Raw genomic sequence first — 15,409 nt, forward strand, 5'->3', positions numbered from 1 at the left:
GTGTTTGGCAAAAAGCCTATACCAGCTTGACATAAGAGCAGTATTCTCAGAGGCACTGTCCATCTTTCCTGCTTTTAGCATGCCAGGCAGCAGTCTCTGCCCACTCTGGGCCTGCAAAGCAGGATCCACAGACTTCCTTGTCCACCCTTCTCCTCCAGCTTATTGGATGTGGCCAGATCTGTGACAGTGTAACTCTAGAAAAGAGCTACCAATGCCAGCTTCAACAGGAAAGGGAAGAACACATGACAGGAAGAAGCTTTTGCTGTGTGGTAGGTTAAAAGCTACATTTATTTACCTCTAGGAAGAACTGCTGTAAAATCCAATATCAGCTACTAGATATGCTTTTTAGATATGCATTATTTGTTTTTTGATGCTTTCTGGAATTTTTTTTTTTTAATTTTGATTTGCAGATGGGGGACCTGTAGATAAGAGGGCCCGCTGTACATAATTAGCCGTTACCCTGTGGTTGATTCCTAAAATGAACTTTGGTAAATTAGGATTAAGGTCACATTCCAGATCATGAACAAATGATGGTTCATTCATGTGAACTGAACCTGTATCTTGAAGCATCCATGTTCTAGTGAGTGTTGGCTAATGCTGGCTACAGTTTCTAACCTGAATAAAAGCCATTTGTTGATAAAATATTGGTTCCTATTAAACATTTCCAACTGGCAAAGGAAAAGTTCAGAGTACGGCAGCACAAAGTGATATCCCTTTGTCTTTACACAGAGCCCCTCTTGTAAGGACTGGATTGTTGGCATATCACTAGTAAAAATAGCATTACACAAAAGCAACACTTCAGATTAGTGCTTTTGATAGCCTTCTGCCTCTGAGCAGCATGATGCACTAGCCTCACTACACTGTATTGAAAAGCAGTCATGAGCAAAAATGAGCTCAAATAGTGTATAAGGTTCCAGATGTTAACACACTGGTGCTCTGGTTTACTGCACAATAGTTTAGTACTAGAAAAGGTACCGCAGATATTCGCCTATATGGCAAAAAATCCATGCCTTGAAATCCGTTGTGGATTGCCTCTTATCCCCAGGTCACTAACGAGCTTGGGTGGTTTAGGGGTATCGCGGCAGAGCTTCCATCTGGCTTGCAGCACCCCTCCGTTTGCTGCCTTGCTGCTTTGGCTACTAGACTGCAGCCTGTACTTGCGGGCATGATGCAAGCACGTCATGGAGCCCGGAGCTCTCCCATGTTCTGCAAAAGAAACGGGCTGCAGCCCCAGCATGGATGCAAGCTGGAAAGCCTGACTTTGCAGGAGCTCAGGACTGTGAGCACCACATGGACAGGCTTGCCTAAGGAGAAATTGAGGAGCTAAGCATGGTAGCAGCAGTGACTGCATTAGAAATCTCCAATTTGTGCTTTTAACTTGGAAGGTAGGGTATGGCAATCCCTTTTCCTCCCACTCAGTGTTCCTTTGTTCTGGTCATTTGCACTGTAAAGATAAGATAAAGTCTATCTGCATTTTAAAGAGGGACATACCCACACTTTCCTGGGAGTAAGCCCCATTGACTATAATGGGACTTACTTCTGAGTAGACATATGTAGGATTAAGCTCCAAGGGCTTTTGCGCTGGTGGTGTTGTGATGTCTATATAGAGATCTCCCCCCCCCACACACACTTCCAAGTGTTCATTCTGAGTGTGAAAGGGCTTTTGCACTAGTGTTGCTGTGATGGGGGCTTATCCACCACCCTGGGGGGGCTGGGAATAAGAATAGGCCCTCAGTTTGGCTGTACTTGTTGTAAGAGGCGACTTGTTGTAAGAGGCGACTAAACAGCCACCAGGTAGATGGGCAGCTCATCTGAAAAAGAAGGAAAACTCTGATCCCAAACCTCCAATGCCTTGTGGCTACATCCAGTTATGGGAAAGGCTTCAGGAGTCAACCGTGAGGCAAAATCCAGAGCTGGAGTCCCTGAGGCAGTTCATGGCTGAACACAGTCACATTCTGGCAACTCCTGCTGGAACCAACCATATTGGCCTCTGCCTTTCCATTGGACCATTTCAGTGACATGGAGAGGGGGGATTTGCTGCATGGGCAATAGCCTATGGGCAATAGCCTATCCTCCATATCTCCTTTAGCCACGCACTGGAGAGGACACTGTTCCAGAACACTATTCAGAGCGTGATACCATAGTCTTCCTAGACTGAAGGATGCCAGCAAGATGCTGTGATGTCTATATAGAGATCTTCCCTCCCCCACACCTTCCCCCTGTTTTTGCACTGTCTGTATGGAAATCTGCCCCCCCCCCTTTCCATTTGTTGGTTCTGTGTGCAAGGGCTTTTTCAGGATCTGGCCTGGGGTAGAATCAGACAAAATTATAGTCAGTCACCCTCCTAAGTTTTATCCCCAACTTATCAAAGGGTCATAGCAAATTCCATGATTTTAGGCTCAAAACCTCCCCTTGTCTTATCTGTGTGATCTAGGCGAGTGTCTGTGGTAAGCTGTCCATTATATCCAAAACTTTGGTTGAGACAAAAGATTGCTAAAGATTCATACCTAAATATGAAACAAATAAACATAGGTTTTCTACCTATCAACTGCATGAGGCAGTTGCATTTTAAAAAAGGTAGGAACATAACAGAATGACACCTATGTTTGAATTCCTTTCTGGATTTTACAGTGGGCCCTTGATATCTGCAGGAGATCCACTCCAGGTCCGTCCGTCCCCCCCAAGACATGGAATTCCACAGATAATGAAATCTGCAGCTAGAGGGCCTCAGAGGACCTGGACACAGCCAGAAATACATATGGCCTCTCCAAGCCTCAGCACACCTCCAGACACAACCAAAAGTCACTGGCATGAACCAGAAGTGCCTTGCAGCCACATTGAGGAGGTCCTCTGAGGCCCTCCACCTGCAGGCCTGTTCTCCACTGCTAATGAAATCCACAGGTGCCAAGTGCACGGATAAGGAGGACCCACTATTTTGCTTCTGTGTTTACTTTAAGGCTGTGTCAAAGCATAAAGATGAACACCAGTGAGCCCCAAATTCAAGTAGGAACAAAATATATTCTCAACAATAATTCAATACAGCAAGTTTATTAGTTTAAAAATAAAACCATAAGTGAGAAATTTCAGTTGCAAGTCTATTTCAGCAGGTTTAGAAAACTTAGCCAAGTAGCCTAAAAATGAAAGCTCTTCATCAAATTTACACACTTGTTCCTCACTGCCACAGGATTTCCAATGACTTCCACTGATCTTCAAAATAAATGCTTCAGTATTTTCTGAAAAGTGTTTCCTGTACACTTTATAAATATAGTTTAAAGCTTATTCAATATCTTCTGGTCTGACAGGATGAGGTAATGGTACGATCGATTTCTTCTCTGTATCTCTGGACAGGGCTTTTCTCATATCTGTGAACACCACAAACACAGTGTTATTTGCCAACATATGTGTTCCTAAGAAAGTTGCAATTTATCCCCAAACCAAAACAGCACATGCTTCAATTGCTTGCTCGATTTATCTCACACTTGTTTATTTCATAGAAATAGTATTTGTATGCAGGCAGATGTAACTGAGCAAGGTTCCACAATCTGCAAAGAGACTACCAAGGCATCTGGTAAAAATTCGCACTATTGATGCTGGTTCAAAAGCAGCATACATTGTACCTGATCTTATTTGTAGCTACAAAGAGGCACAGAAGCAGCTGGGGGAGACAGACATCTGCAGTGATGCAATACACTTTCTCCCTCTTCTGCCACAAGCCTAGTGTGCTAATCAGAATCTGAAGACCTATCGTAGTTTCCCTCTCCAACCATGACAGAAAAGCATAGGTTATACTGACCAAGAACCTGCAGCCCAATCCTAAAAGCGGCACCACTGCTGGGTGCAGCAGCACCAAAGCAACTATGGCTGCATCCCATGGCAGCCTCGGAAGACTTTCATCCCCTTCCCCTGGTAGGCCCAACATGGTGTTCAGGATCAGAGCAGAGTGCAGAGCAGAGCTCTGCTGGTCCCTCCCACCACCCCAGCACACTTCCCCCCCCCCGCCCTTGAAGCCCTCACCACTGCCCAGAGCTCTCATCTAACTCTGAGCCTGCACTGCGCTCAGCACAGCATGCATACAGCATGTTTGAGACACCGAGTGCCGGCACTGGAGGTCAGCACCAGTGCTGGCCTGGCTCAGGATTGGGTCCTTTCTAATCAAACCTGTGATGTATAAGTGCAAACGATAAAACTTATGAATTGCCACTTTGGTCAGCCCAACTGTAGAGGCTAATGCACTCATTGCTAGAAAGAATAAAAGCACTCTCCTGAATTTTTAAAATGCAGAAAGCTGACAATTTAGTTTCTTCCTCATATGCCTTTCTCGAAACATCATCATCCACTATACCCTTGCATTTTTTGAGCGTTCCATGCTGCTTGGCAAAACACAGGTCCTTTTAAGTTTGTTTGGCTTCATTTATTGTCTTGAACTATTATTGTTATTTTTACATTGTTAATCCCTTGGACACAACTATTAACATGTAGAAGAAAACACAAAACACCTCCACATGCTGTTCTGAGCCCTTGAGTGGGATATACATCTGAAAAGTTAAATGGCAGCAAAAAAGATTCCTGCAAATTGTCTGTTGCCATCATGACATTAAACTAGATGCAATCATCACAATTTTCCAATTGCCACATTCCTCAAGTAAAATTATACTTTATTTTATCTCTTACGCCTTCATATTCTACTTCAGCAATTTTCAACCTTTTTCTTCTCCGGGCACACTGACAAGGTGAATTGTCAAGGCATACCATCAGCTTTTTGATAATTGACAAGGCATACCATGCTGGGGGGGGGGGGCTAACATCCCCCAATGGCCCCAATAATAAATGACCCTCCCCCAAATTCCCACAGCACACCTGCAGACCATTTGCAGCAGACCAGTCTGCCACAGCACACTAGTTGAAAACTGCTGTTCTAATTACTCAGTATGGGCTACTGAAAATAGAAATGACCTACAGCAGTGTTTCTCAATGTTTGTCCTCTGCTGTACCACTTCACATGATATGCTTATTCGAAGTACCACCAGAAGTACCCAATGATGACATCATTGCCAGACACTTTTGGGTTGGGAGCCCAAATGCAATGTGGCAAACACAAGTAAGAAGCTCAGGGTGGACTAGAGGGCCTTTTTGAGCACTGAAAAGCATGCCTTGGAGCCTCCTACTGTCATTGTGCCATGTTCCTGGACATGCCACCAGGTGTCAGGTGTCCTGCAAGTACCACTAGACACCAACTCAAGTACCACTGGTGGTACCCATACCACTGGTTGAGAAACACTGATCTACAGGATCAAATCCAACACCCTGCCATTGCAGGGTGTGCACAACTACAGCATCCTTGATACATGAGTGTTTTTCTTTTTTTAATTAAAATGCACAAAAACACAACACCTCACTTTTTGGTGCTGAAATAGCTGAATAAAAACAAAGAACACTGCATTTTGGTGTTTAAGATATTTTCCAGAATTTAAAATAGATTACTTTTCCAGTTAGAAATAGTACTGTGGCTGCACCTATCTAGCACATTTTTAAAGCAATTATAATTTATTAAAAAGCACCCTTGGAATAAAAACATGTAACACCACAATTTTCTATTTTAATTAAGAAATTTTGGAAATCACCAGAACACCCCCCCCCCCCCCAAATACATGGCTATCCAGCTTCTGCATAGACAAGTGGTATCAAACACAAGGCTTATGGAAGTGCCTTATCCGGCCTACATGATAAGTGGGTATGTGATAATTGAGCTATGAATTAGCTGTGATGTGACTCCTCAGCAACACAGTTGTAATAGGAGATGAAAGAAAAAAGTTACTGCCAATTTATCTCTTGCCTTTGTTGTGCAATCTCTCTCACGCCAGTGGGAGCCAGGCAAAATGTACAGACCTGCTGACTGAAGTGCTGCTTCTAAATGAGTCAGTAACTTAGGTGTGGTGACTGAGGGCAGCAGTATTAGAGAGCGAATGCTGGTTGAGGGCGGACAGGATAATGTGGGTGGCGTGGTCATTATAGTTAAGTCAGACTAGTCATTACTCTTTTGGGGAGCAGCTGTGTATACCATCCTGAGCTCCTTGGAGGAAGGGCGGCATAAAAATGTGAAAAATAAATAAATAATATGATAGCGGTTATGTACTGCTCAGATCATTTACTACTCTGCACAGTAGGGGGAAAAATTAGAGGGAACACTGCTCAGCAGAAGCAGCACTGCATCCGACATTATTAGGCTGTCCCCTATCTTGAAAATATGATCAAGATTTGCATATTTTCTATCATTTGCAGCAAATGAGTTCCTAGTTTAAAACAAAATGTTGATTTCTGGTCATCACCTGCTTAATGATGCAACTTCCAGTTCTCAGCAAACACCATGGATGCTAATTTTAGCCTGTAGTATGAAACGAGTTTGACTCCCCTGGCTTAGATACTTCAATGTTAAGAAGTTTTTACCACCTTCCAAGGTGGGCTGTTGCAACATCAAGCAGCTTGTAATACCCTAATTAGGAAGTTATTCCTAATGTTCATTTAAATCTCCTTTGTTGTAATTTAAACTATTTTTTCTGGGCCTACTTCCAGAGTAACCAAAAAGAAATCCACTCCATCTTCCATTTGAGATCTCCTCAGATATTTAGATACACTCATGTCACGCCTTATCTCTTCTCCAAACACATCTAATTCCTTCAATTTGTCCTTGTATGACATGGTCTCTACCCCCTTCACCCTCTACCACCACACAGTTGGAGCCACTTCAGTTTGTCAATATATCCCTCTAGCACCCAGAACTGGACACAATATTCCAGGTAGAATCTACTATAGTGGTACCATTTCTTCCTGTGATCACAATACTATACTTCTGTTGGTGAAGTCTAGAATTGCATCTACCTTCTTTGCTGCCACATTCCACTGTCGGGTCATGTTTAGCTTGTCTATTAAAACGTCTAGAGATCTTTTTCACAAGTACTGCCGTTCAGAGAAGTCTCTCCAACCACCTGCTAAAAGTTGGGCATTCCAAGGGCCCATTTAATTCAATGGGAGGTACAGGCTGAAGGGGAGACATTTACGTACTTATCTTTGGCTGAATAAGACATATTTACAGAAGAGTACAAAGAATTCCAACCTTAAATTTATCAGATCTCCAAGTTTGCCTGAAACACAAATATATCAATTTCTTTTTTTCAAAACACTTACCATAAGCATCTTCATCTGGCTCACCATTGCTGGCAGAGTAGTATTCTAGTACCGTTCTGTAAACACTGTAGCCTAGTTGTTTATACATATTCACTGCAACCTGATTTGACACTCTTACAAAGAGATCCACGAAAAATCCACCTTTCCTTTATTAAGAAAAAAGTGACATGATGAGATAAAATAGCTGATAAATAAGTTACATAGCACAATTACAAGATTTTGTAATAAACACCTATATAGTCCTAAATATTAATTAATAGGAAAAGATGTCTGCATCAAGCAGGCAAACTTTGGCTCAATTCAGACATCACAATAAGCCACAGTTAAGAAGCAATTAAAACACACTAGAGAATGACTCTCACTGAATGTAGTGGGACTTGCTTTTGAATAAACGTGCATGGAATTGTGCTGCATGAAAGCCTAACTGTATTGCGTTGTGTGAACTGACCAATTACACAAGGACATCCTTGGCAGTATTTGAAATTGGTCAAATAATTAGGAGGGCCAAGCAATAAGTTGTCAAATGATCAACATCCCACCATATCCAAAATTAAGACACACTCCTGACTTTATAAAATGCTTCTCAGGTTCCTTCTCAGGTTCCATTCGCTTGCTGCAACAAGGCCTTCTGTTGCTCACAGTAGGAACAACAGGCAGGTTTGCTTTCTGCTTAGTGATCAAGGTAATCAGGCTTATTATTAATAATATTTATATGTTTATTTTCAACACTATCACAAAGCAATTTATGTAATAAAGGAATAAGAACACAGTTCCCTTTTCCCAAGGGCAGCACTTCCCAAACATACAGAGCCAGCGATGCCCTGCTTCTGCAGGTTGCCAAACCTGGAAGTGCCCATTACGCACTATGTCATGGGTGCTTACTTCCACATTTGCGCCTGGAAAACAGCCCAAAAATCAGCAGGTGGGCACGCACAGCAGCGTGTGCAACCCTCAACTCACAGCGCAGAGCCTCTGATCTGTTATCTACCACATCTGCACTGCTGAGCAGCTTGGCTGGCCTGCAGTCCACAACACCCCGGGGGACTTGTCACTACACCCAGTTTGGGAACCTCTGTCTACGAGGTTCATCACCTTACCACAAAAGCAAGGCAGAAAGAAGATACCAGCAAATAGCCATTGGAAAAAGACATCATGCTGAAATCTATTGGGCCACTTACAATCTCCCTAAAAATACTGAATGCTTTAAAAGGCGTCCCTTTTCCCAGTTAACAGGGACCAAGAAAACATGCCTCACCTTTCTGATATTTCTTCAAGCAGCTCCATCAGCTTAGCAGCCAAACCCAGTCGGCGAAATTCAGGTGCAACAGAAAGTGCAGTAACGTGGCCATGCCATTCCTCTCTGGCTACTGAACCTTCTGCTTTGCCCATGACTGCAGACAAACACAGCAAGTTAGTATATTAGGATAACATGATCATTCCATGGAAACTTCACTATTGATGTATCTGCAAAGCCTGTGACCATTTCTGGTGCTGGTTTCAAAGTTTGGAACATTTGCAGTGTATGACATAAAGCTAGGGGAAAATGTTTCCACTACAGAGCTAGGCCTCATAGTAGAAGCTAAGGACTGGGCTATACAGACTCATAAACACCAGATTTAGTACTGGCCACAGCACTCAGAATTCTGAACACCTCAGCTTTCTTTAAATAAAAAGAATATTGAACGTCTGTGAGCAATGCTTGGTGCAATCTCAGGACCCAGAGGAAGGGCTGAGGAGGATTTTAGTTCATCTCTCTGACAAACTCTTACCAACCTCCCATCACTACCAGGTTAGTGACTAACAAATGCATGCAACTCCTGTGACCATAAAGAGGATTAAGGAAGATAAAGTCTGGTTTATAAGCCCTAGAAAAAAGTTACTAGTAGGAGCAGATCCATAGGAGAACAGAATACTCATAGCCCAATCCTGTCTTCTGTGCTCAGCTGCTGGAACATGCATTCCATCAGCAGAGCCTGCAGGATTCAGGCTGAAGTGCTCAGATCCTGGTGGACACCACACAATGGCATCACACACTGCCAGCAAATATGACAACACTGCTAGTGCAGTCTGGCGATGAGATCTCAGTCAGCCAGTGAGAGGTGAATCAGCAGCAGGAGGGGCGGGAGTGTTTCAGGTCAGGGGAGAAAGCAAGTGGGTGGATTTGATGGCAGTGGTGCACACCGGATCCTATCTCCTCTTGTTCAGACATTCCCCTTTCTCTCCTCAGACATATGGCACCAAACAAGGTGATGTATGTCCAAGGAGACCAATGCCACTCACGCAGCCTACCATGAGGTAAGTAGAAAAGTGTACTCGCCTCCTGCAGGCTGCCCGAGTGCCCCCCACCACCATAGAACGCAGTGCATACCATTTTGGCATGCATGCATCAGCCCTGGTGGTGGGGGACAGGATTGGAGCCTAAATGCATTTAAAAAGACAAAAATAATTACAACCCAGACACTAGGTCTCTGTTATACTTACTGTAGCCCATCAGCTCTCCACCAGGTGCTTCTGCAACAATAAAATACTCTGGCCAGTGAGCCAAGTACTGTAAGTAAAATGGAATTCCATACTATAGAATATTGTATGTTAAGAAAAGTTCACCCCAACAGGAGCTCTTCTATATGCACTTATTGGTTTCTTACAGTAAGATGTTGCCAGTTAACTGTGCAACTTAGCAAACTTCCTGCACATCACAGATAAAGCTAAGATACATATCAGTATCACAGAACAGCTTTTCTCCAAGAAATGTATCCAAAATCACAGCAAAGCTTCGCTGAGCTATATTTAGAACTATATTAACTAATAACAAGAGCTGGGAGGTCTCTGGTTCAAACCTCATCTCAGCTCTGAACTCACTCAGGTGACCCTAGGGAAGTCATACTCTTCCCCCCACTCCCCATCTGAAATATGGGGATAACAATACTTTCACTGTTTAGCTTGCAAGGAATAGAAAGGGATTATAAACACTTTGAACACCAAAAGTGCTATAAAAAATATTACTACTACTGAGGAGAGAAAAGTGAAATATCACTAGTGTCAATACAGAACAATACTACCAGTATTAAGGGAGTCTTTCAAAGTTGCTCCATGTATTGCTTTTTATTGTGTACCTATAGCAACCTTTACATCTATGCACAAGATACATAATACAAACCGCAGATACCCGCCTATGTTGATCCCACAGATAAGTCGAGGGCAGGTTTTGAGCCAACAATCATGGAATTTTCTATGACCTTCGGATAAGTCGGGGGTTAAACTTAGGGGGGTGTCTGACTATAGTTTTGTCTGATTTTACTTGAGACCAGATCCTGAAAAATATCCCACCACTAATTGTTAGCTAAGAACCGTAGTCTCTAATTTATTAAAAACATAGTAAAAGATCATAAGATACATTTTTCTTCTTTTTAAATTCTGGTCTTCATCACTTTCTTGTAAGCACTATCAGAGTAAGTCCACTGTAAACTACATACCAGTAAAACAGTGGTTCCCAACCTGGTATTCATGTACTCCCAGGGACACTCAACAGGACCTTTAGGGGTACTTGAAAAAGAATGGAATAATGGCAGAAAAAGGCCGGTCATGCTCCAGAATGCCTTGCAAGACAGGAATGCCTTGCAAGGAGCAGCAAGGCAGGAAGGGAGGTAGCTCACTGGCTGTGAAAGCCCCACCAATAGCTAGTTTTTGGTCATCAATTCATGTATGAACCAGTGATTGAAAACTAGCACAGTAAAAAAGCTGAAACATAATATGGAAAGTGATCAATCACCCGATACCATAGTTTTTCAAGACTGAAGGTTGCCAACAACAACCCAGAATTTCTCAGCACACTTCTGGTGCAAAACAGTGCAAAGGCAGAGTCTTCTGTTCTTCAAACAGATAAAAAGAGAAAACACTGTGATAAATACATGAAGTCTGGGCTTTCATATGGAGGAGGGGAGGGCTTGTATTATTAATTACAAACATTTTGCTAATATGAACGGTACAATTTATGGAAATGGGCTGCCAAGGGATATGCGAGTGAAAAAGGTTGGGAACCACTGTAGGAGAACCAGGAATCAAATCCACCTTTAAGGTGTCTGGTGTGTTAAGCCAGAAGCTCTATGTACAACATACAACCCATAGCACATAACGGGGAGTGTGCAATTCAATTCACAGCAGAGAGATGCAGCTGCATATCTTTGCAACCCTTTTTACTCAGAAGTAGACCCACTGCTTTCCATGGGTGTTATTCTTAAGTAAGGGTGCACTGAATTGTAGCCTGCTTCAAATGGAAAGGAGGATTCCCATCCTGGTGTTTCAAAAAACAGACCTGCTTTGCAAGCATTTGCCAAGCAGAACCGGAACCAGGCTGCAGCAGAAGGAAGGAGAATAAAAGGTTAACTTTGGCTGGACCATTGCTGTAGAAACTAATTGCTTCTAAGGAGCTGAGCCTGCCTGTCTGAGGCTTGAGAAATGAAACTTTTCAGAGTTGAAAGGCTTTGCCCTCTGATTTACCCAGAGATAAGGTGAAGTGAGAATTGGAGCTTGATTACTTGGCAAAAATGTCAGGTACTATAGGTGAGTATCTGTGGTAATTACAAATAATAGTAGATGCATTGGAGTAAAACATTTTCATTATAACGTACACCTGCATGGTGCTAGGATTAGCAGCAGTTCTCTGATGAGTGTGTGTTCAATGATAAACATGGGTTTGCCACTGCAAAACATGTGAACTGGCTCTCGGTAACTGCTAATGGCATCTTCCAGGCTTGAGGCTTAAAAGGATACAGTCTCTGTGAGAGGGTCCAAATTGCTGTGGGGAAACATAAGAAAACCATTTAAGATTTTAAAAAAAAGAGAATTTTGAGGTGGATATAGTTCTCAGGATAAAAAGAAAAGGATCTCTGAAAGAGAGTTCTCCTATCCTACATTCCAGCCCCCAAATTGATTAGCTCTACTCTCTATGATTCGTGATGTATGTGTTTACAGTAGTCTGAAGAGCCTTCGATGTGCCGATTTAAAAGCAAGGAGGGGACTTGTTCTTCTGGTTACAGACACCCAACAGAAAATATAATACCGTATTATGGGACAGTCCAATGCTGCCCATACCGGCTGCAACATGAGAAATAGCAAACTCCAATAGCAAAATTTCCAATAGAGAAATAGCTGGTGTATACCAGCAATTTTCAAACTCAAGGCATGCTGCCAAGGCATTCAAATGGTCCAGGCACACCCTCAGTTCTGAGACAAGTGACAAGGCACACCATGCTGTTGGTGGGGGGCTCACATCCCCCCAATGTATTTATTCACACTTTTATACCATCCTTCCTCCAAAGAGCTCAGGGCAGTGTGCAAAAGGAGGGCTGCTCCCCTCCTTTTGTCCTCACAACAACCCTGTGAGGTACGCAAGGCTGAGAGAAAGCGACTGGCTCAAGGTCACCCAGGCGGCTGCATGGCTGAGGAGCAATTCGAACCTGGATCTTCCAGGTCTGAGTCCGCCTCCCAAACCACACCACCGTGGCTCTCCCTACTAATAAGTGACCCTCCCCCAAGTTCCCATGGCACACCTGCAGACTGTTTGCGGCACACCAACGTGCCACACAAACCGGTTGCAATCACTGGCGCATACACACGTGCTGACACACACGGGCACAAGAGTGCTACTCCCCAGCCGCTCGCACTGAGGCGGGAAGGGGGTGACTCCGAGCACGCAGCCCCGGCAGCTGAAGGCAACTCAAGGCTCCCCAGAAGGCAAAGCAGGGCAGGCACCAAAGGCAGGGACTGTCCTGGACAAGTGGCCACAGAGCCACCCAGAGCCCCGCCCCCTCCCCAGCGGGGACCAGCGGAGCCTCCTCACATGTTGTTGAAGCGGAAGAGGTCGTTGCAGGTGAAAGCCCGCAGAGAAGTCATGGTCTGTCCAGGGAGCGTCTTTCACTCAGGCCGACCCGGAACTACTCCATTCCCACCGCCGGCTCTCACGCGGAGCCACTTCCGTTCGCTCGGTTGCCTGGCAACGCCGGCTGAGCCGGAGAAGGGAGGCCTAAAGGACAGCGTGTGACGCGACGCGTAGTCCTTACGTCATGACGCTCCACGGTCGCCCCAGAGACTAAGGGACTAGAGTCTAGATTCATGGCGTCTACCTCTCCAACGCTTCTCGCTAGTCGGGAGAGTCCTTTAGGCTACAGTCTTCGCCACACTTTCCTGGGAGTAAGCCCCATTGACTAGAATGGGGCTTCCTTTTGAGTAGACAGGCACAGGGTGGGGCTCTGAGGCTGAAGTCCTAGCCACACTTTCCTGGGAGCAAGCCCCATTGACTCTAATGGGGCTGCCTTCTGAGTAGACATGCATAGGCTTGGGCTCTTTGTAGTACAGTATTGGGGGGGAGCATGACGTGTCTGCAGTCAGCTGAGCATCGGCTCGGAATCTCCATCGGGTTGGATTGAAGGGGGTGATGCGGGTGGCTGTTTAAGCCATTTCTGCCCAACGTTGCATATACGCAACAAGGATCAAATGTGTGCACAGAAATGGGTTGAGTAGCTTTCTCTGTCTTGCAACCTGAGGGTGTTTTGCTGCAGTGTCTGTTTTCACTATGACTGCGATGAGCCCATCCATCACACTGCCCACCGCTGTCAGGTGACCAGATGCAAAGGGGGACAGACTGCCTATATACCTTTAACCCAGGGTCACCAGATGTCATCACCGCAAAAGAGGACAAGGTACCCCAAAATGTAGGACATCCATGAAAAATGCAGGACATGAGAAAACAAAAGCTAAAAACACTCGTATATTGGCCTTGTGGTTAATTTGTACACTCATTATTGTACTCATTATTGTACTCATTATTAAATTTAAAACTTTATTACATATAGTTTATTACATATGATTTATTTAATTTATTCATTTAAGGAATTTATATCCCACCTTACCCATGCCAAAGCAAATGCCCCAGTCCACTAACACAGTTTATAAACAGTTTAGTAACAAGTAAAAACATAAAATAAGGCATTAAAAACACTTAAATTTTCACATTATATAGTGAAATGAAACAAAAAATTACAATTAAAGTAAGTCCAAGGAGGCAGTCAAGTCATAGAAGTATTATTAGAGGCATAGAGGGCAAGATTTATTAATTACAAGAAGGCTATGTGCTACCTGAAGGGGTCTGCTCACAGGGAAAAGGATATTTAAATTCTTTTCCAGGACATGAGGCTAAGAAAAAAAGGACATGACCTGGAAAAAGAGGACATCTGGTCACCCTGCTTTAACCTTTGTATAGAAGAGGGAATTTTAGCAGGTGCCGCTTTTTAAACCCTTCCATGTTGAGCAGCACCTCCCAAATTTCTTCTTCTATACAATGGTTAAAGTTATTGGCACTCTATCCTCCTTTGTATCTGGTTACCTTACACCAGGGGTGTCCAAAGTTTTTGGCAGGAGGGCCGCATCATCTCTCTGACACTGTGTCCGGGGCCGGGGAAAAAATAATTAATTTGCATTTAAAATTTGAATAAATTTACATAATTTTACCTAAACGAATCTATTAAAGATGATCTTATATGAATGAATGAAGGTCTTGCAATAGCTCAAGGCCTATAAAAGGCCTTGCACAAAGCAAGGCTGCCCTTTCCTTTGCTGCTGCTACTGCATCACAGACATGAAACAGCAAGCAGTGGAGGGAGCCCTCATCCCACAGCTCATGCGAGAGCTGTGAAAGTTAAACAGTCGCCTTCACTCTGTGAGCAGTTGCATTGGGCCAGTGCAGGCTCCAACAAATCTCCGGAGGGCCAAAGGCTCATTAGAGACTAGGGGTTCCCTGAGGGCCACATTGAGAGACCTCGAGGGCCGCAAGTGGCCCCAGGGTCAGAGTTTGGGCACCCCTGCCCTACACCACTGTCTCTCAGAGTCCCCACCCTGTAAGTAATATGAGCACAGTGACACTGTGGACGGTGTAAAACAGTGATTTTCAACCTTTTTCATCTCACGGCACACTGACAAGGCACTGAAATTGACAAGGCACGCCATCAGGTTTTTGACAATTGACAAGGCACACCATGCTGCCAGTGGGGAGCTCATACCCCCCATTGGCCCTACTAATACATGACCTTCTCCCAAATTTCTGTGGCACACCTGTGAACTTGCAGCACACCAATGTGCCATGGCACAGGGGTTGAAAATGGCTGGTGTAAAAGCTGGAACAGAGCAAAATGGACAGGAAGGAGCCATTAATAACTGAACTGGATGCACAAAA

General features: G+C 44.1%; 1 protein-coding gene across 1 annotated transcript; it reads right to left on the minus strand.

The window, feature by feature from the left end:
* Positions 1-3,032: 3,032 nt before the first annotated feature.
* NAA20 (N-alpha-acetyltransferase 20, NatB catalytic subunit) lies at positions 3,033-13,168 on the minus strand. The gene is made up of 6 exons (XM_066625213.1): positions 13,022-13,168; positions 11,953-11,977; positions 9,664-9,754; positions 8,438-8,573; positions 7,183-7,328; positions 3,033-3,362 (listed from the first exon to the last, which is right to left on the minus strand). The coding sequence occupies exons 1-6, from the start codon at positions 13,072-13,074 to the stop codon at positions 3,277-3,279; spliced, it is 537 nt and encodes a 178-aa protein (XP_066481310.1). The 5' UTR covers positions 13,075-13,168; the 3' UTR covers positions 3,033-3,276.
* Between the last annotated feature and the right edge of the window lie 2,241 nt (positions 13,169-15,409).

Source organism: Tiliqua scincoides, chromosome 4, assembly GCF_035046505.1.
Source record: "Tiliqua scincoides isolate rTilSci1 chromosome 4, rTilSci1.hap2, whole genome shotgun sequence".
Lineage (NCBI taxonomy): Eukaryota > Metazoa > Chordata > Lepidosauria > Squamata > Scincidae > Tiliqua > Tiliqua scincoides.

Excerpts from the sequence above, each read along its gene's own strand:
- NAA20 (XM_066625213.1), bottom strand. The coding sequence starts at position 13,074 with ATGACTTCTCTGCGGGCTTTCACCTGCAACGACCTCTTCCGCTTCAAC. Across the intron at positions 11,978-13,021 it reads CTCTTCCGCTTCAACAACAT|CAATTTGGACCCTCTCACAG; the intron begins GTGAGGAGGCTC and ends GTTTCCCCACAG. Across the intron at positions 9,755-11,952 it reads TGGACCCTCTCACAGAGACT|TATGGAATTCCATTTTACTT; the intron begins GTATCCTTTTAA and ends AATATTCTATAG.